The 22281-nt window shown below is 42.6% G+C and overlaps 1 protein-coding gene across 1 annotated transcript in view; it reads left to right on the forward strand.

Moving 5' to 3' along the window:
- The window catches only part of LOC120052099 (regulator of G-protein signaling protein-like), a 38251-nt gene that overhangs the window by 8731 nt on the left and 7239 nt on the right, over positions 1-22281 (forward strand). The window contains exons 7-21 of the mRNA XM_038998951.1: positions 80-962; positions 1230-1419; positions 1529-1591; positions 1766-1985; positions 3815-4028; positions 4283-4473; positions 4722-4839; positions 5114-5201; positions 5353-5482; positions 5725-5854; positions 11789-11927; positions 12103-12227; positions 12497-12642; positions 12831-12990; positions 13130-13171. Of these exons, the coding sequence (XP_038854879.1) occupies positions 80-962; positions 1230-1419; positions 1529-1591; positions 1766-1985; positions 3815-4028; positions 4283-4473; positions 4722-4839; positions 5114-5201; positions 5353-5482; positions 5725-5854; positions 11789-11927; positions 12103-12227; positions 12497-12642; positions 12831-12990; positions 13130-13171 (2839 nt within the window). The remainder of the gene's footprint in view (positions 1-79; positions 963-1229; positions 1420-1528; positions 1592-1765; positions 1986-3814; positions 4029-4282; positions 4474-4721; positions 4840-5113; positions 5202-5352; positions 5483-5724; positions 5855-11788; positions 11928-12102; positions 12228-12496; positions 12643-12830; positions 12991-13129; positions 13172-22281) is intronic.

Here is a 22281-nt window from a genome sequence, read left to right on the forward strand (position 1 = left end):
TACATACTCTTTGTGCTATGTTGATGTATTTTCTTCATTTAAATCCCTTTTTCTGTGCTCTCCTGTGTCTGTCTGGTAGATACAATGATTAGCATTCTATCCGGTGAGCTACCCGACAGTGCCAGAAAGCAGATCATCGGTCAGATGTATAACAAAGCTTTACATCGGCTGCAGCACTATTGGCTTCCTCAGTTTCTAAGATACTGCAAGGACTCACTCTGGAGAGCTGCAGAGTGCAGCCACATCGTTCAAGAGTACAGCGCCATCGCATCCCACTCTGCTCCTGAGGATGTGCCTGGTATACCTGCTCGACTGGACCCAGGCCTGGGACAGGTGAAGGAGGCAGAGCTGACTGGGAGTGCAACTGGGACCTACTGCTCCAAAAACACCAAGAGACTCCTCTGGATGCGCCATGAGGAACCACAGAACAGATCCGTAATGGCAGCCCGGGAGGCTGAGAAGATCCAAGATGGACGTCTCTGTTGCCAGTGGCTTCGTCTTGGGGGTGAAACAGACCAGGAACAGTGCACTAATGTTGTGCATAGAAGTCAAACCAAATACCAGATTGATGCCATAACTGAACAATACCGCAACATGCCTGACGATGCAAAATCCCAAACCTGCAGCAAACAAACCAGCAAAGTGGATAACCTCAAGTCCAGCCACAGAAGTGGTAACTTTCTCCCAAACATTGATGTTGAAGGGGTCCAGGAGGGAGAAGTACTTATTCCACACACCTGTATGGAGACTCCTGCCTACTACCAGCCGTCTGTCTTACCAGTTCCCCCTGCACCAGCAACTCCAGAGTCCCACCGCTACAACTACCTTCAGCCTGCCCTGTCGGCTGACAGCTTGGCTGGTGGGCCCTTAGCTGCCTTCCTGAGGGCCAGGGGACTGGACAGAGAGCTGCAGCATCTGGGGCTCTGGCAGGACCTGGAGCTGGTCCTTAGCCTGGTGCTCAGGTATGAATATATTTACAAAATAATGTAAATTATTGAAAAATGAATCACGAACAAATGTGTTGTTGTGAAAATACTGAATGCAACTTTAAAAATGAAAGGTCTGTGAAAATGCCCAAAGCAAGAAATATATTTGGAAAATGTGCTGTGTTTAACAGAAATGAACATTGTTGTATTGATGTGCTAATAATGATTTGTTTTTGGTATTGATGACTCGTTCACTTTTGTAAACTATCTTCTATTTGACTGTAATATATCCTCCATACTCAGGGCCCAGGGAGATGACTCCCTCCACAGCCAGAGACAGGCTGTGGCCAGGAGGATCACACACACCTACCTGGGGGAGAACGCAGAGAGGGTAGGCCTCCTGGAGAGCGACACCAGCAGGCAGCTCCATAGACTCCTGCCCTCTGGAGCAGTCATACCGTGGATATACACAGCCAAACATGAGATCTGTAAGGTAAAGTCAGCATGTTGACATACAGTTAATGTTTGAATGTTTTTGAAATCTTGTGAATCTTTGAAAATGTCTTGAGTCAATATCTTGGTAATGGGCATTTTTTTTGTAGGTGCTTTGTGCATCTTACGATTCATTTTTGGACGAAGAAGACAAACATTTCTGTTCCTGTCTGGTAACTGATTTGATTTTGTTTTATGCAAATTGATTATACATTATAACTGTATTGTCCATAGCTACAATGGAAATGTGTACCCCCCCTCCTTTTACATGCACAAATCTGTCCATCTCCCCTTTAACTCTGTTGAGGGTTATGTTATCACATTTTCCCTTTTGATTTGACTGCCAGGAGAGTGCCGGTGTGAACTGTGGTCAGAGGTTATCTGCTAGTGGCCAGAACACAAAAGAGCAGCAGGTCAGGAGGATGAGGGAGGCTCTGGCCCTTTGTCAGTCCTGTTGTAGCCATGGAGCCACAGAGCAGCCCTCTGATTGGCAGGAAAACTGGGCCCTGATGGCTCTAGAGGATGTGAAGAGAGGAGGGTCTGTCCACCTGCACTACAAAAAGACTGGTAGGAACATAACCAAGGGCTAACAGAGGAGTTAATGAGAATAAGGGGAATGTGCAGATTCAGTTGTAGCTAAGGCTACGAGAGAGCAATGCTGGTGTTACTACAGCGTGAACAATGAAAGCTCAATGATAAGTTTAAAATCCATTTATAGTTGCATTGCAACATTTGTATTACAGTTGAAGTCGGAAGTACACCTCAGCCAAATACATTTAAACTCAGTTTTTCACAATTCCTGACATTTAATCCTAGTACAAATTATAGTTTTAGGTCAGTTAGGATCACCACTTTATTTTAAGAATGTGAAATGTCAGAAAAATGGTAGAGAGAATAATTTATTTCAGCTTTTATTTCTTTCATCACATTCCCAGTGGGTCAGACGTTTACATACACTCAATTAGTATTTGGTAGCATTGCCTTTAAATTGTTTAACTTGGGTCAAATGTTTCGGGTAGCCTTCCACAAGCTTCCCACAATAAGTTGGGTGAATTTTGGCCCATTCCTCCTGACAGAGCTGGTGTAACTGAGTCAGGTTTGTTGGCCTCCTTGCTCGCACACGCTTTTTCAGTTCTGCCCACACATTTTCTATAGGATTGAGGTCAGGGCTTTGTGATGGCCACTCCAATTCCTTGACTTTGTTGTCCTTAATCCATTTTGCCACAACTTTGGAAGTATGCTTGGGGTCATTGTCCATTTGGAAGACCAAGCTTTAACTTCCTGACTGATGTCTTGAGATGTTGCTTCAAAATATCCACAAAATGTTCCTTTTTGTGAAGTGCACCAGTCCCTCCTGCAGCAAAGCACCCCCACAACATGATGCTGCCACCCCCGTGCTTCACGGTTGCGATGGTGTTCTTCGGCTTGCAAGCATCCCCCTTTTTCCTCCAAACATAATGCTGGTCATTATGGCCAAACAGTTCTATTTTTGTTTCATCAGACCAGAGGACATTTCTCCAAAAAGTATGATCTTTGTCCCCATGTGCAGTTGCAAACCGTAGTCGGGCTTTTTTATGGCGGTTTTGGAGCAGTTGCTGAGTGGCCTTTCAGGTTATGTCGATATAGGACTCGTTTTACTGTGGATATAGATACTTTTGTACCCGTTTCCTCCAGCATCTTCACAAGGTCCTTTGATGTTGTTCTGGGATTGATTTGCACATTTCGCACCAAAGTACATTCATCTCTAGGAGACAGAACGTGTCTCCTTCCTGAGCGGTATGACGGCTGCGGGGTCCCATGGTGTTTATTCCTCCCGTACTATTGTTTGTACAGATGAACATGGTACCTTCAGGCGTTTGGAAATTGCTCCCGAGGATGAACCAGACTTGTGGAGGTATCCAATTTTTTTCTGAGGTCTTGGCTGATTTTCTTTTGATTTTCCCATGATGTCAAGCAAAGAGGCACTGAGTTTGAAGGTAGGCCTTGAAATACATCCACAGGTACACCTCCAATTGACTGAAATTATGTCAATTAGCCTATCAGAAGCTTCTAAAGCCGTGACATCATTTTCTGGAATTTTCCAAACTTTTTAAAGTCACAGTCAACTTAGTGTATGTAAACTTCTGACCCACTGGAATTGTGATACAGTGAGGTAAAAGTGAAATAATCTGTCTGTAAACAATTGTTGGAAAAATGACTTGTCATGCACAAAGTAGATGTCCTAACCGACTTGCCAAAACTATAGTTTGTTAACAAGAAATTTGTTGAGTGGTTGAAAAACGAGTTTTAATGACTCAAACCTAAGTGAATGTAAACTTCCGACTTCAACTGTATGTGGAGAGCAGACTTATAAGGACTCTAGGCCCTGTGAATACTGTCATTGTGTCTGTCTCTAGAGCCACTTGATCTGCCGTTTGACTTGCTGGCGGTGAGGTACCCAAAGCTGGCACTGGAGAATCTGAGTGTTAACTATTTGCTGTATCAGAAGAAGAAGCCTTTCTCAGACGGCGAAAGCTCTAAGCCAGTGTCCGCTGGTTCCTTGATGAAGAAAGCCCCTCTGATGTTGAAGAAAGACAACAGTTTTGTTCGCGCGCCGTCTATGAGGCCAAGGTACTGTTGGGACACCACCTTAAATGCGTCCTTGTTCATTGTTTATCTAATGAGGGTATCTAATCTAGCATAAGTTAGATTCTTCAGCTACCGCTGATTTTGCAGAAGCCGGCTGTTTTGTAGAAGGGTTTACTTGCAATGATTGATAAGTGGTTGTTTTACCTACTTTAGTGAAATACGAGTTCTATGAGCACCTTCTAAATGACTCAAATGTTCATTTGTATATGGCTGTATTGTTTGTCTCTTTGCTACAGGTCTTTTGGAGATGTGTTCCGGAACCCGGTGAGTCTGGACTATTTCAAGCGCTTTCTGCGTTTCCACTATGCCCAAGGAGCGCTGCTCTTCACACTGGAAGTAGAGAAGCTGAGAGCCATCGACCGGCCCAAACCTCAGAAGATCAAAATCCTCGCCATCGTGAATAAGTTCTTACGCCGGGAGGACCCCAGTACAGTCCTCAAATCCTTATTCATTATTCGTGTCAGATTCTGTCTAGAGTAGGGTCCTTGGTGACCTTTAGCCAAGCTGACATCAATGGTGGCATTATTCACTTTGCTGCTAATAGTCTTAAAGGACTGTTTGTATGACACTGAAAGAGATGTATTGTATTGAAAAGGCTAACACGACTAGTATCCCTCTACAGTAATATATTGGAGCTACAGTGAAGTTTAAACGCTAACTAGCATCGTCCCACAGTGGGCTACCTGCAGTGCAATGCTGACATCATCTCCCAGGCGGCACAGATGAGAACCGTTTCCTGTGAGGTTCTCTACACCATCCAGGACCTGGTCACCAAGTCACTGGAAGGAACATGGTATTAGGATTATTTATCCTTGTGGACATGAGTTGATTTAGCCTGGTCCTATATTTGTTTGTGCTGTATAGCCAACTCCTATGGTCGTTGTTATGCTAAACATGACAATAACTTTAGAAGTTGGCAAGACGGAACGAACAGATCTGGGACCAGGCTATGGATGATTGATGCTACTTGACAGAACTGTGTGATTGATGTGATGTGTGTGTGTGTTTGGAGGCAGACGAAACAGTGTGTGTTAATCCGATGTGTGTGTTTGGATGATTCCTTGCAGGTTCAAGCAGTACCAAGACACGTTCCCACCCGGTCCTGCTGTGGGCTCAGACTCCTGCCTGAGAGGAGCCATACTGAAGACCAAACTGGTAGGAACAACACCCAGCCTCTCATCCTCTATATACTGTTAGACACTAGACAGTTGTACAATCACTGTATAACCCTCTTGGGCAATGGTATCTAAAATGTTCTGTCATTCATTCACTCACTCACTCACTCCTTATGCACCTCACCCTGAAGAAAAATGTCTGGCTGGTGTTTTGCCGATTCATCAAGACAGTCTGTAAGTTTCAAACCGCCATGAAGGATCCTCGCACGAGGACTGAGTTTGAGCTGTACCTGAGAATGAGCTACCGCCACTTCTCCGAATGTAAGCTGTCCTCAGTCCCCTCTCTTCATTCTGTTCCTGGTTCTGGTGCTGAACAAAGTATAGTTTGACAGGTGCTACAGAAGAAAAAATTTAATTAAAAGGACAAAACTCCATTACACTGATCTTACACTGATCTTGGATGTTCCACAAACCAATGTTTCGGTGTTAGACCTTCGTCAGGATTTTAAATCTAGTTCTGGTGCTAGCAGTACACACCACTAAGTTGACCTTGTCTCCTATAGCATGTGACTCCCGTGCCCCTCCTAAAGAAGAGGGGGAGACCTCCCACATGAAGAGAAGGGTCATTAACGGTAAAGTCATCATCATTGACTTCCTCATCAACGACCTATCTTTTTACCTGGAGAGTGAGAGGTAAGATTGAATCGTCTCACAAGGTCATAAATATGTTTTCCTTCTTACATTATTGACATTCACTTCTATTGACAGAAGTACTTTGCTGTGATTGTTTTCAATTACAATTACGACTGTCTGAGTGGGGAAAACTGAAAATTTGCTGTTATTGACAGAGATTTGGAACTCTCTTTCTTATTGGTCTATAAACAAATTTACTAGCCAAAATTCCATCCCATCAAAATAGGCTGAACTTTCAGGCGATCTTTTCAAACAGCTCTTACACCAGGGGTTCCCAAACTTTTTGGGCCCTAGACCCCATTTTGATATCTGAAAATTCTCACGACCCAAACCATGTGGAAAAAATTATGTAATTAACAGCAAATGTTTACTTTTTTATTTGGGGCTATGGCAGTCAATTGAAATTCTAACAGCATTTATGACTGTATTCTCAACTCACCATGACATCATTTTTATGTGGGGCTAATGACAGTCAATTGCAAATGAGTCTGACATAATGCATCGTATCTCAGCACCACTAATGAGATGGGTGTGCTTGATGTCACATCGGAGATTCTCAAAGTCAGAGGGTGTGGTCGACAGTACGCACCTCATCCCTTCTGTCATATCCAACCTGGATCGATATTTGGTTTTAATGAAGACGAGAGCACCGAATCACACAGATATGAGCTGGCGAAGGGTACGATGAGTTTTAAGGGAGGCGGCAGGGTATTCCTTTTTATTCAGGAACCAAAACTCCTCCGTAGTGACCAGTGAATGCATTCGGTCACATGACAGCTCGATCAGCTGTTCGATTTCACATACCGGCATGTCAACTGAGACAGGATCAAAGTCAAACGGATTGGGAAGTAGATCCCAAAGTGCTCTTCCAAGCGTTGGAGGTGAGCAGTCATCACTCGTGTGGGATACCTACTGATGCTGTTTTCTGTTAGAAACATACACAGCTGAGGGAAGGGGACATGGTTCAATTTTGAAAGACTCTCTCTCCAATAAGAATTTTTTCCTCTGAATCCACTGATTTGGTCAGTCATCTGTAGAATGTTTTTGTATTTCCCCTGCATGGTTGCATTCAGTTCGTTCAGATCCCAAATATGTCTGTTACATAGGCAAGGAGATATTTTCTCTTCATTACACAGAAAGTCAACCAAGTCTTTAAAATATATATATATTTTTTTACATCCATTGTGAATGACAACAGTTCCTCTCTCAAAACTCAACACTCCCCCTCGATAAACCACCAAGCCTCAGTGTGAAATAGAACATTGTCATGCTCTGATTCCATATCTCCACAAAGTTTTGGGAACAGGCGTGCGCACAGTTGGTGTGTTTTGATGTAGTTTACAAATGAAGTTACCTGCTGCAGTATATCTCCGAGTTCTGTGCTCAGCTCTTTTGATGCCAGTTTCTCTCAGTGTGTCAAACAATGCGCCCATATGGCAGAGGGAGACACATTCATAACTAGAGTGCAGAGGCCCCTGCCCGCTGTCCCGCCATACTGTAGATGGAGCCCCATCTGTGCAAAAGCCCACCATTCGATCTCATGGAGTCTGTTTTTCATCATCAAAAGCCACGCAGCACACTGAACATCCCCTGTGCCATTTCATGCTTGGGAATCGTGAGACAGAACAATGTGTCCTTGTGAATAGCATCCCCAGACATGTAAAGCGAACAAAAGTCAATGCATGAGCATCTTGGCCCTCTCAGCTAACGTCCATTTGGAGAGCACAAGTTGGGGAGTTTTTGAGTCGTTCAGAGTTTCATCTTGATTGCTAGTAATAGCATAAATTCTTTAAGTGTTATCTGACAAAGCTATTGATGTGAGTTTCTCTACCTCTGCCTCCCCACACATTGTTTTCACCATATCAGTTGTGGATGGTAATATCAACGTCTCTGCAATAGTGTGTGGTTTGATAGCGTAGTGGGCATAGCCATTGACCGTCTGTATGATTCAAGTGCAACGGTCAAGTGTGGCCTTTTCCCATGATCTAAGGGCGCTATCTGGTTGAATTTTATCTTTTAGATTTGAACAATTTTCATTTAGATTTTTAAGGTTAACCACATAATGATTTTGAGATACAAAGACAATATTATACTGTTTTTATATTTTTGTAAATTTTATGCTACAGACAGAAGTTGGCACATCGGCGGTACCGACTTCAGATGAGTCCTGTGATGCTTGTGGAGGTTGTAGAGCAAAACGGTGAACACCGTCATGTTCGTGAGAGTCTCATCTTTTTGGACCCCAAACAGGACGCTACAGGCATTTTTGTGAGAAGACGAATTTTCAGGATAGATGCGGTAAAGAGGTCCATGGAACTCGACCCAGACAATGGTATTGCCATGGAAATGCGTGGGGAAAAGATCCTGAATCCCCCCCAGCAAAATTAGCCTACATTTAGGCTATTGTTTATATGTGTATTTAACACTATGTTGAGGTAAAATCGGGGTATAATGCTTCCTTCCATTCTACTAGAAAACGTGCAATCTTTGGACAATAAAATAGATGACCTACGCGGAAGATTAAACTACCAACGGGACATTCAAAACTGTAATACCTTATGCTTCACGGAGACGTGGCTGAACGACGACACTATCAACATACAGCTGGCTGGTTATACGCTGCACCGGCAGGATAGAACAGCGGCGTCTGGTAAAACAAGGGGCGGCAGACTATGTATTTTTGTAAATAACAGCTGTTGCACGATATCTAAGGAAGTCTCGAGCTATTGCTCGCCTGAGGTAGAGTATCTCATGTTAAACTGTAGACCACACTATCTACCTAGAGTTCTACCTAGAGTTTTCATCTGTATTTTTCATAGCTGTTTACATACCACCACAGTCAGAGGCTGGGACTAAGACAGCATTGAATGAGCTGTATTCCACCATAGGCAAACAAGAAATTGCTCATCCAGAGGCGGCGCTCCTAGTCGCCGGGGACTTTAATGCAGGGAAAGTTAAATCCGTTTTACCAAATTTCTATCAGCATGTTAATTGTGCAAACAAAAGAAAAACAACTCTGGACCACCTTTACTCCACACACGGAGATGCATACAAAGCACTCCCTCGCCCTCCATTTGGCAAATCTGACATTAATTCTATCCTCCTGATTCCGGCTTACAAGCCAAAATTAAAGGATGAAGCACCAGTGACTAGATTCATAAAAAAGTGGTCAGATGAAGCAGTTGCTAAGCTACAGGACTGTTTTGCTAGCACAGACTGGAATATGTTCCGGGGATTCCTCCGATGGCATTGAGGAGTACACCACATCAGTCCTTGGCTTCATCAATAAGTGCATGGATGAAGTTGTCTCCACAGTGACCGTATGTACATACCCCAACCAGAATCCATGGATTACAGGCAACATCCGCACTGAGCTAAAGGCTAGAGCTGCCGCTTTCAAGGAGCGGGATTCTAACCCTAAAGCTTATAAGAAATCCCGCTATGCCCTCTGATGAACCATCAAACAGGTAAAAAGTCAATACAGGACTAAGATCGAATCGTACTACACCGGCTCTGACGCTCGTCGGATGTGGCAGGGCTTGCAAACCATTACAGACTACTAAGGGAAGCACAGCCGAGAGCTGCCCAGTGACACGAGCCTACCAGACGAGCTGTCCTTCTTCTATGCTCGCTTCGAGGCAAATATCACTGAAACATACATGAGAGCACCAGCTGTTCTGGAAGACTGTGTGATCACGCTTTCCACAGCTGATGTGAGTAAGACCTTAAAACAGGTCAACATTCACAAGGCCGCAGGGCCAGACGGATTACCAGGACATGTACTGCGAGCATGCGCTGACCAACTGGCAAGTGTCTTCACTGACATTTTCAACCTCTCCCTGTCCGAGTCTGTAATACCAGCATGTTTTAAGCAGACCACCATAGTGCCTGTGCCCAAGAACACTAAGGTAACCTGCCTAAATGACTACCAACCCCATAGCACTCACGTCTGTAGCCATGAAGTGCTTTGAAAGGCTGGTCATGGCTCACATCAACACCATTATCCTAGAAACCCTAGACCCACTCCAATTTGCATAGCGCCCCAACAGATCCACAGCTGATGCAATCTCTATTGTACTCCACACTGCCCTTTCCCACCTGGACAAAAGGAACACCTATGTGAGAATGCTATTAATTGACTACAGCTCAGCCTTCAACAGTGCCCTAAAAGCTCATCAATAAGCTAAGGACCCTGGGACTGAACACCTCCCTCTGCAACTGGATCCAGGACTTCCTGATGAGCCAACCCCAGGTGGTAAGGGTAGGTAACAACACATCCGCTGCGCTGATCCTCAACACAGGGGCCCCTCAGGGGGGCATGCTCAGTCCCCTCCTGTACTCCCTGTTCACTCATGCTTGCACGGCCTGGCACGATTCCAACACCATCATTAAGTTTGCTGATGACACAACAGTGGTAGGCCTGATCACTGACAACGACGAAACAGCCTGTAGGGAGGAGGTCAGAGACCTGGCCGTGTGGTGCCAGAACAACAACCTCTCCCTCAACGTGATCAAGACAAAGGAGATGATTGTGGACTACAGGAAAAAGAGGACCGAGCACACCCCCATTCTCATCGACAGGGCTGCAGTGGAGCAGGTTGAGAGCTTCAAGATCCTTGGTGTCCACATCACCAACAAACTAACATGGTTCAAGCACACCAAGACAGTCATGAAGAGGGCACGACAAAACCTATTCCCCCTCAGAAGACTGACAAGATTTGGCATGGGTCCTCAGATCCTCAAAAGGTTCTACAGCTGCACCATCGAGAGCATCCTGACTGGTTGCATCACTGCCTGGTATGGCAACTGCTCGGCCTCCGACCGCAAGGCACTACAGAGGGTAATGCGACCGGCCCACTACATCACTGGGGCCAAGCTTCCTGCCATCCAGGACCTCTATACCAGGCAGTGTCAGAGGAAGGCCCTAAAAATTGTCAAGACTCCAGCCACCCTAGTCATAGACTGTTCTCTCTGATACGGCACGGCAAGCGGTACCGGAGCGCCAAGTCTAGGTTCAAGAGGCTTCTAAACAGCTTCTACCCCAAAGTCATAAGACTCCTGAACACCTAATCAAATGGCTACCCAGACTATTTGCATTGACCCCACTCCCCCCCTTTACACATATTACCTCAACTAACCGGCGGTGACCCACCCACATTGACTCTGTACTGGTACCCCCCTGTATTTAGTCTCTCTATTGTTATTTTACTGCTGCTCTTTAATTACTTGTTACTTTTATTTCTTATTCTTTTCCGTATTTAAAAAAAAGCATTGTTGGTTAGGGGCTCGTAAGTAAGCATTTCACTGTAAGGTCTACACCTGTTGTTGGATTCGGCGCGTGTGACTAATAACATTTGATTTGATTTGTATGGATGTCAACCCCAATCAGTTAAACGACTGCCTACCACCACCAATTTCTATATGTTATCTATGCTACCAGCTTATACGAACGGGAGTTAGTATTTAACAGTCACTTCTTCTAAACCTGAAAAGGGACTACTTCTAAATGTTATGCAGTGAAAACAGCCAAATATATCCAAATCGGAGTGTAGTAACCACGTTGTGGGCCTGTTACAATCTGTCAAGCATGACGGATTTGACAAATTTACGCTTTAGATCAGATTTGTTGAATGTGCGCCAATCCGGCAGCTTTCTTCTATCCCCCACGGTCTGCGTCCCATTGACCTCTTTACTGCGCTTATGTCTCCTGATCTGAAAAACACAGCTGTAGTTCTGCCACTTTCCACCGTAGATGGGGAAGGCTGACATCGGCGGATGTGGTGCATTGAGACACACCCCATGATGTCTCTAGCTTTAAGACAGATTTTTATTGGGATGTTTTTATTATGCAAATTAGCAATCCGCGGGGGCGTGGACATCGACTCTTTAATGTGGGTATCTGTGCCTGTTGTGTTTGTTGTTGTTGTGCTGCAGGTTCAGGAACCTGGCAGATTCAGGCACAGTGATGGCGTCTGCAGGGATGTATGGAGAGAATGACCATGCTATGCTACACCAGAAGGCTGACATGATCATTAAGATTTTCCTCAAGTCAGAGATCTCTCCCAAACTCAGGGTAGGACTACTTAGTTCAGATGTCTATACGGTACTATGGTTTTATATGATATCACGTTTTATATGATACTTCAAAAATATATATTTTCATCTGCAGTCCCATTGGCTGTCTTTTTATATCCCATATCGTGTTATGGTTAATATCATATGGTAACTCTGTGCTGCTTTGTTTGTAGATAAACATAGCTGAGACCCAGAGGGATGCCATACTGCAGCTGTGCTCCACAGGGAAAGTAGACAGAGGACTGTTCCACCCAGCTATCATAACCATCTTCCCCAACCTTGTCTTCTGCTGGAAAAAGTGACCTATAGCTAGTGTTATTATTACTTTCACTAATGTTGCAATGATATTACAGTACATGCTTGTTACACATTTTGGTATTTAGGGAGACCTCTTTATCTGTGAGTTTATGTAATACAACATTTCACGAGGCAACAGTCTGATATTACTTTCCCCCATAATGGTTGAATTATAGCCTGTATACCAGTCAGTAAGAGAGCAGCAACAGACTGGTACCCGGGCTAGTTGAACGGACATTGCTGAGTAAATTGATCCCTTCCCTGCTTTAGGTTCTGTAATCAGAAGTTGACAAAGAACCTGGATGGAGTCAAGGCTACTAAGAAGCAGGAGGTCTCCTCCATCCCAGACTACATGGGCCCGCTGCTCATAGACAACGACTGGTACCGCAAGGTCAAAACCATCATGTCCATGACAGGTCGGTTCCACTGTCCAAGACAGTTAGAGAGCAGAGTAGGGAATCTTTATAAGCCCAGACGAGCAATATGGTGCACGGCTCGGAGTAAATAAATGTACTGTACATATAGATGATACAAGACATGGAGTACAGTTTGGCTAAAGACTCTCCGGTTGGTTGTTTGAGAAGTGACACCTCTCTTTCAACAGAGGACCACACCACTCTGAGGTTTACAGTCCACCATGGACTCAAACTGATCCTGCCTCAAGCCATACTGGATCTGAAGCGGTCACATAATAATATGCCACTGCCACACAAGGCCCCCAGTCCCCAGAGATTTGTGCCATCCTACAGTGGGCCACACGCTGAGTATGTTTTTCTGTATTAAGTGGGGGAAAAATGTGCTTGATTGATGTCAAACGGTTGTTCCACTATTTGGAGACAGACACCTGAGCATGTACAGTATGTAAATATATACGGGTTATATGTGTGATCTGTCTTTTTCCAGCCACCCAGTGTTGGACGCACATCACAAACCCCAGCGACACAGGTGAGTGCTTTCTTGTTTGTGTTTCATCTTATGCATAGCACCAGGGGATGCAATCGCTCCGCTCACAACCCAGACCTATACCATACATCAGCAGGAGGGAGATGATTCTTTAGACCTCAAAATGAGTTACTTGTCTGATTTGTTTTCGAGAATGCCAAAATGATTAGTCAAATTCGTTGCCGTTGTTGTTGTTGTAGTTTCCACCCACCACCAGCAGAGAGCAGCATAGGCCAAGACGGATCCTCTTTCTGATCAGTGAGGACAACTAGATCGGCCAGTTGCATTGAATAAACAATACTAATTTACTCATGCGTTAGATCTTCTTATTGATTTTTTCCCAAAAAGCTAAAATCACAAAGGTGGCACTTATTTTTTTCTAATTTGTTACACATAATTTTTATGAAGAAAACAACAGAGCAACCAATACAATGTTTCTGTAACCCTTGTAAGATCGTAAGTATGTGGTTCTAAAGCTTATTTTTAAAGGCAGAATAAATAACTAGTAAATTGTTTGCTCTGCTCTCCTCCTAGGCTGTGTTTCGAAAATATATATATATATTTTGGGCTTAGCTCAAGCCATTAAGTCAGGCACTTAAATGGGAATCGAGTCTCAACATTGGTATTCCTCCCGCTAACAGAAAGGGTACAGTAATTGGCTAATTTCAGCTCTAACGTGTGCCATAAAAGCCCTTACTATCCCTTTTAATTAAGCCTCAGTGAAAAGCCTTGCTTTGCAACATTAAAAACTGTGTCAAATCAGTATGTAGAACAATGCTGTACATATCAGAAAATTGATCTACACAGTAGTTTGAATTTAAAAGTTTCCAACAGGGAATAACTAGGGCAGGCCAGTAGAAAAGTGTTATTTTATGGGGTCTGGGCTCGTTGTATATTACCTCCTTTGTTACCACTGTAGAAAAGCAATTAAAACGGGAGATTTGTGTGTTTCTATTCCTAAAGAAACTGTCAGCTCTGCTGTCTTAATAAAAAAATCCTCATGCCCACTCTGCTTAAATATTAGGGTAGGCTAATTTACATTGTGGCTTGGCGTGAATGAAGGTCTGAGAGGAGGAAAATGTTCGGTTGAGGGCGAACAAAGGCACTGCCTGCGCTAATTCTTGGCGACGGAAATCCTGTTTCTGCATGTTATTGTGACAGAGAATATGAGTCTATCTGAAACCTTGTCAGAGTTATTAAAAATGACGGTCTGCACAGTGTGAATCTGAATGCTGCCTTAGGCCCTGTTTTTATTATGTATTGTGAAGTTAGTCTTTTCTTTCAACTCCCTCACATTACACTTTCAAGTGGCGCTGCTGCTGTCATTGTTCAGTTTGTTTGTTTGTTCTCTGCTTAGAATATGAGAGCATTAAAATGTTGAATTTATTCTGATAAATACATTTAACATTTGGAATTGATTAGTGCCACTCGTGGTTTTAACTGACAATGTAAATCATCAAAGGTTAACACTATCATTACAAATGTGGACTTAAACCTTAGTAATACTGAAATGTTTAGAATGAGTACACAATACAGTATATTTCTATAAAGATCTCTACACTCATGAGTGTTTCCTGTGCGATCTCTTGCCTCAACTCAGTCAGTATGCCATGCAACCCCCTTTTATTTCCTCTCCTCTTCTCAGCTAAATGTCAAGTCTCTAGTTTGTAGTCTTGGTGAAAGGGGGGAGGGAGGTAGAGAGTGGGAGAGAAGGAGACCTGCCAGAGGCATTAGACAACGAACGGCTAATTTCCCTAAAACACACTTTTAATTAAACAAATGGCCATGAAGAGGGGAGAGGAAAATATAAATGGTGAGAGACTGTCGTAGAATTTCCTGTGTGAGGAGGAGTTCATTCATATTTACAGACCCTGTGGTGTTTCCAGTCCTTATGATTGGCGGCGTCCCAAATTGCACTGTGTTCCCTATATAGTGCACTACTTTTGACCGGAGCCATATGAGTCCTGGTCAAAAGTAGTGCACTACAACGGAATAGGGTGCCTTTGGAATGTGTCCATTGTCTCTGGTTCCACTCACCAGCACTACCAGAAACCAGACTGTTATGGTCTTTAGTACTAACAGTAATGAGTGTGCTGTGGCCTCTGTGGAATGGTTACACAGTAGCAGGGGCTACTGGTATAGACCTGGTCACAATTTCGGCCTACTTGACCCTGGTAAATGGTGGTGGTGATGCTGACATGCGCAGGACCAAGATACTAGGTAGCACCTGTTTAACTCATTCTGTCGTGTTTAGCTATTACCTGATTAGATTGAGTGTCAAATCCAATCTGTTGTGTTTAAAATGTAAGATGTGGCTTTGAGGCTGCCTTAAGTTTGTCTCTCTTCAGACCCAGTCATATGCTTCATTAAACACATTAGGATGCAAGGTGCAGGAGGCACGCTACACACACACACACATGCAAAATGTCTTAATTGTGTTCTGTGGACTAGAGTTACAAGGCAGTGAATACACTTTTAGAAAAAGGGGTTCCAAAAAGGTTATTTGTTGAGGGGATAGGGTTCTAACAAGAATTGTTTTCATCTGAAGAACCGTTTTTGGAAGCCGAATGTTCTTTGTAAGGCAAAGAGTTCTACCTAGAACTTTTTTCATCCTAAGTTTTTAAAGAAATGGTGCTGATGATTATTTGGAATGCAAGAAAGATTCATTGGAAGGCAATGATTCCACATAGAACCCTTCTGAATGTTTTTTTTCTTCTTTTAAATAGTTCCTGAGCATGAGTTTTTACTGCCCCCTAAAACACAACTTATCATTTAAACAACAGCCTATGTGGCATCCATATGAGTCAGAAACATTTATTCTACTGTAAATATGATAATTTTGGCCATGAAGTCAGTCTCGTCCAAAACAGAGTTTTGTGATTCTTGTGGTTGTGACCGCCTCACAATGTAGATGAAGGTTGGGTTTGTTTCAGTCCTGCCCACATACCAACAGCTGGCAGCACACAAGTAATCATCAATTTGGAGTCCAGCTCCATGTGACCCAATCATAATGTCATGGTAAATTTGGGTTGACTTTGGATATAATTAGGGACCATCAGTAAATTACAGAATGTACATTTCCAACTGCTCCAAATTTCAATGACTTAAAAACCTCAAATGAACTATACATTTTTTAACTTAATATACAAATATTGAAACCATTTAATGAGAACCAAAAGGTGTGCAACATGAAAATATTGTCTCATTTACATTGTGTAATTTATTTACGGTTAGCCCTGGAGATGGGCTATCTGAAGTTAAACCAACTTTGCCACGGTTTCACACCAGCCGGCTGAAGCTAATTGGCAAAATAATTTGTCTAACTCTTCCCACTTGCGAACACACACGAGACACCCACATCAAACCACACCCTGAAACCAACTCGCGTTTTAATTCAGTCATGGCTGCTAGCATTTCTTAATGAACCAAATCTTCAGTTGCCCTTTACATTATAAAGGTTCTGAACAGTCAAAATCATGTTTTTCATGAAATTGGATGGTATTTGGATGAAACCAGAACAAAAGCACGTGAAGGGTTTCCCCAAACTCTTACACAGTTTTCATGTCATTACATCAATAGACATGCCAAACAGGTGATTTATACAAACTTCTTGACATCATTGATATTTATGATATACACTATACATTGTATACTTGGGGGGTGCAACTCAATATTAGGAAGGTGTTCCTAATGTTTGGTAGACTCAGTGTATGAACATTGTGTGGCAGTCGGTGTATATATATTTATTGAAATGTACGTAGACCTCACCCTGTAAAGTTTCAACTGAAATTGTCCAAGATGAACTAGCTAGCATAGGTGGTATGTCCATAAAGCTTCCCCCTAAAGTAAATGTAATTTAATTGCCAAAATGATATGGCCTAACTATCTGTAGATAGTTTTAAATCGCATTGCCTACAGTTGGAAAGGCCCGCAATTTGGGCAGCTCGCACGGCAAATACCAAATATACTCAACAAAAAAATAAACACAACATGTAGAGTGTTTCCCATGTTTCATGAGCTGAAATAAAAGATCCCAGAAATGTTCCATACACACAAAAAGCTTATTTCTTTCAAATTTAGTGCACAATTTTGTTTACATCCATGTTTGTGAGCATTTCTCCTTTGCCAAGATAATCCATCCACCTGAAAGGTGTGGCATATCAAGAAGCTGATTAAACAGCATGATCATTACACAGGTGCCCCTGGTGCTGGGGACAATAAAAGGCCACTCTAAAATGTGAAGTGTCACACAACACAATTGCACAGATGTCTCAAGTTCAACCTAATAATTTCTGCACAAACGGTAAAAAAATGTCTCAGGGAAGCTCATGTGTGCTTCTCGTCCTCACCAGGGTCTTGAGCTGACTGCAGTTCAGCGTCGAATCCGACTTCAGTGGGCAAATGCTCACCTTCGATGGCCACTGGCATGCTGGAGAAGTGTGCTCTTCACGGATGAATCCCAGTTTCAATTGTATGAGGAAGATGGCAGACAGTGTGTATGGTGTCGTGTCTTTGGCATCATTAAACTGAAGACTTATTTATCAAATAACTCTCTGTAATTATTATTACGCGATTAAACTGATTAATCATGTAACTGTAATTAACTAGGAAGTCGGGGCACCAAGGAAAATATTCAGATTACAAAGCTATAATTTTCCTAATATAACTTTCAGATATCTTAATATCTGATCAATTAGTGTTCTGATTAATGAATTATTATTTACCTCACGTTCGTCTCATTCCAAACGTCGTAAATTGTTGGTTATCTGCACGAACCCAGTCTTCACTATGAGTCATCCATACATCAATTGTCTTAAAATCATTTATTTACTAAATAATTCACAGAAATGCATCACACAAACAAACAAAATAGATATGTTTACAAAGAAATTAAAGGGGGATGTGCCCTAGTGGGCTAAACCGGTATGGCGGATTGTTAGACAGAGTGATAATTATAACAATTGAAATGCTAATCCTTTGCACATGAACGCTCACTCATTCGGGAACAATTGCAATCAATATATATATATTTACGCTCAGTGTGTCGTTGGGATCTCTGTTGAAAAGTTTGTTTCTGTTGGAGAGTCTGTCTGCTCTCTCTCTCTGTCGTGGTTAGAATGGATAGTTCAGAGTGACATTCATTCATGTCGTTATAGAATAGATGTTTCTGCGGTTGTCGGTCTTCGCGTTCAATGATACCGAATTCCTAGCTGCAGACTAGTAATTAATATCAAAGACTTGTTCTTATTCTGTCGGTATCGATAGTCTAAGAGTTTAACCACGTGGTATGGTTAAAAGATTCAGCCATCTACTCAAACCTTGGCCCTCTCGTTATCGAGGTAAGCTGGTCTACCTCTCAAACCTTGGCCCTCTCATTATTGAGGTAAGCTGGTCTGGTGATAGAAAACCCGGGTGGGGGTTTTATTCCTGAAGAGCAGAAAAGGGCCTGTCCCATGGCGTCAGACCATAACTGTGCTCATGGGCAGTCCTCTGATTTAGTTAAACTCCAAAGGGAATTGGAGTTTCCTTCATTAAACAGTCCAAAATCACATTACACAATTTCACAAACAGTATCATCCTCACTCATTCATCTTATACAACAATTAGATGTAAGCCTCATATCTGAGGCTATTGTATAAACAGCGTTATGGTAATGTGGCCATATTGTCTCTCATGAGTTTCACAAAATTGTACCAAATGGACCAGTTCGTAGCTGGATTCTTCACCGATCTTTTATACATTCTCCAGAACATAAATACTGTTCGGACCTCCAGTTCTGTGAGGTGGAAGAAATTCCTTTGTTCTCTATGAAAACTCCCTCTCTCTCTATACTGTGGCCAAGAGGAGATAATCTCCTCCAGGAATTTACGACCTGAGGTCGCAGCAGCCTGAGTGTAGTCAGAGAGGCGGGGGGGGGGGGGGGGGGGGGGGGGGGGGGGGGGGGTGCTCGCTGTACCCAAAGAGGGCAACGTCATGACAATGGTGTTGTGTGGGGAGCGGTTTGCTGACGTCAACGTTGTGAACAGAGTGCTGCATGGTAGCGGTGGGGTTAGTGTATGGGCAGGCATAATAGAAATGAATACACAGAGATACCGTGACGAGATCCTCTGGGCCGATTGTCGTGTCGTTCAACTGCCGCCATCATCTCATATTTCAGCATGGTAATGCATGGCCCCATGTCGCAAGGATCTGTACACAATTCCTGGAAGCTGAAAATGTACCAGTTCTTCCATGGCCTTCATACTTACCACCAGACATGTTTGGGATGCTCTGGATCGACGTGTATGGCAGCGTGTTCCAGTTCCCACCAATATCCAGCAACTCCGCACAGCCATTGAAGAGGAGTGGGACAACATTCCACAAGCCACAACAGCCTCATCAACTCTATGCGAAGAAGATACAGTGCATTCGGAAAGTATTCAGACCCCTTAACTTTTTCAACATTTTGTTAAGTTGCAGCCTTATTCTAAAACTGATTTAAATAATTATAACTCTCATCAATCTACACACAATACCTCATAATGACAAAGCAAAAACAGGTGTTTAGAAATGTTTGCTAATTTATAAAATAAACTGAAATATCACATTTACATAATTATTCAGACCCTTTATTCAGTACTTTGTTGAAGCACCTTTGGCAGTGATTACAGCCTCGAGTCTTCTTGGGTATGATGCTACAAGCTTAGCACATCTGTATTTCATGAGTTTCTCCCATTCTCTCAAGCTCTGTCAGGTTGGATGGGGAGCGTCGCTGCACAGCTATTTTCAGGTCTCTCCAGAGATGTTCAAGTCCGAGCCCTGGCTGGCCCACTCAAGGACATTCAGAGACTTGTCCCAAAGCCACTCCTGCATTGTCTTGGCTGTGTACTTAGGGTCGTTGTCCTGTTGGAAGTTGAACCTTCGCACTAGTCTGAGAACCTGCTCCAGAGTGCTCAGGACCTCATCAAGGATTTCTCTGCATTTTTTTCTGTTCATCTTTCGCTCGATCATGACTAGTCTTCCAGTCCCTGCCGCTGAAAAACATCCCATGCTGCCACCACCGTGCTTCACCATAGGGATGGTGCCATGTTTCCTCCAGATGTGACGATTGGCATTCAGGCCAAAGAGTTCAATCTTGGTTTCATCAGATCAGAGAATTGTTTCTCATGGTCTGAGAGTCCTTTAGGTGCCTTTTGGCAAACTCTAAGTGGGCTGTCATGTGCCTTTTGCTGAGGAGTGGTTTCCGTCTGGCCACTCTTTCATAAAGGCCTGATTGGTGGAGTGCTGCAGAGATGGTTGTCCTTCTGGAAGGTTCTCCCATCTTCACAGAGGAACTCTGGAGCTCTGTCAGAGTGACCATCAGGTTCTTGGGTTTTGCTCTGACATGCACTGTCAACTGTGGGACCTTATAGACAGGTGTGTTCCTTTCCACATCATGTCCAATCAATTGAATTTACTACCGGTGGACTCCAATCAGGTTGTCGAAATATCACAAGGATGATCAATAGAAACAGGATGCACCTGAGCTCTATTTTGAGTCACATAGCAAAGGGTCTGAATACTTATGTAAATAAGGTATTTCTGTTTTTTTCATCTTTATTAAATTAGCAAACATTTCTAAGAACTGTTTTTGCTTTGTCATTGTGGGGTATTGTGTGTAGATTGATGAATTAAACATATTTTTTATCCATTTTTGAATAAGGATGTAATGTTTCAAAATGTGGAAAAAGTAAAGGGGTCTGAATACTTTCTGAATGCACTATCTTTTTTTGAGGTATCTGTGACCAACAGATCCATAGCTCTATTCCCAGTCATGTGAAATCCATAGATTAGGGCTTAATGAATGTATTTCAATTGACAGATTTCCTTATATGAACTTTAACTCTTTGAAATTGTTGCATGTTGTGTTTATATTTTTGTTCATTGTAGATTGTTGGGTTTAAAAATGCAATCGTGGGAAAACATAGTTTTGAAAGCAAATGGCTAATGCTGTAAAGAGAAGAGAAGACAATGAAAATACTTTCTTTTAGTTATCAGAATTCTCAACTTAATTTAGTGAACAGTGTAGCCTATCTTATTGGCACCTACGGAGAGCATCGGCCCGGTGAGTGCGCATATTCACTCTTTATTATTGTTGGGTCGTTGGCTCTTGAAATGTTTTGTTTTCGGACAATCATTTCCTCCTCCAGGTTAGATGGATGTCATATTTTATTTGTGTCTCCCCTTCTCATACGCCTATTATATAGATCAAACTACATCGTTTTTTATTGATATGTTTGTCAGTGTCAGCACTACCCCGTAATAGTTATATTATTCGCCTAAATTATGACTATGTAACCTACTCATCACCTTAGGAATAGTAGCCTATCTTCCAAAAAAAACTTCAAATGTGATGATGCTTTATTATAAAACTGAATTCTTATGGTAGAAATGTGCTTCCCCAAACTTGAAACTCACATGCTGCCTTTGCTAGCTATTTGTAGCTTGATAAAACAGTGCTGACATATTCATTTGGGGTAGCTAGCTAAGTTATACAGCCAACATGTTGTCTATGTTGAAACTGTTACAATAACCCAGCAGTTGGATAAACAGAATTTCTAAAATCAAGAATTTATGTTTGACAGAATTGGATGTTGCATGCAATTTCAATGTTGTTTGAGTTGCTTTGTGTATCAGAACATTTGCTTGTTATAATCTCACTGCAACACTGCTCACTGCATGCATGTTACATGACATACAGTAGGTATTTTCAAAGAATTGTCAGTCACGGTGATCTCCCCGCCCACTCAGCGTACTAGCTCCCCACCCACTCGGTCTGTCTTTTCAGATGTCCTCGTAGTTTGACACGAAGAAAAAGTCATTTTTCTAACGTTTTGAGAATTTCTATCTGGGGAAAAAATATTATGAGTGATGTTTTAGTCACTCAAAGTCTATTTTAGGTGGGAATCACAATGACTAACTTTCAACTTTTTAACATGAGTTTAAGTAACCTGATAAGTTTAGAAAGATGGGTGTGAATGTTTTAAACTACCTATATGGGAATATTTGTGCATGTATCTGGTATTCCTTTAATAATTTTATATAAACAGTACTGACATAGTTTGTCTCATCTAATCACATTTTATTACTCACAT

Source organism: Salvelinus namaycush, chromosome 8 (assembly GCF_016432855.1).
Source record: "Salvelinus namaycush isolate Seneca chromosome 8, SaNama_1.0, whole genome shotgun sequence".
NCBI lineage: Eukaryota > Metazoa > Chordata > Actinopteri > Salmoniformes > Salmonidae > Salvelinus > Salvelinus namaycush.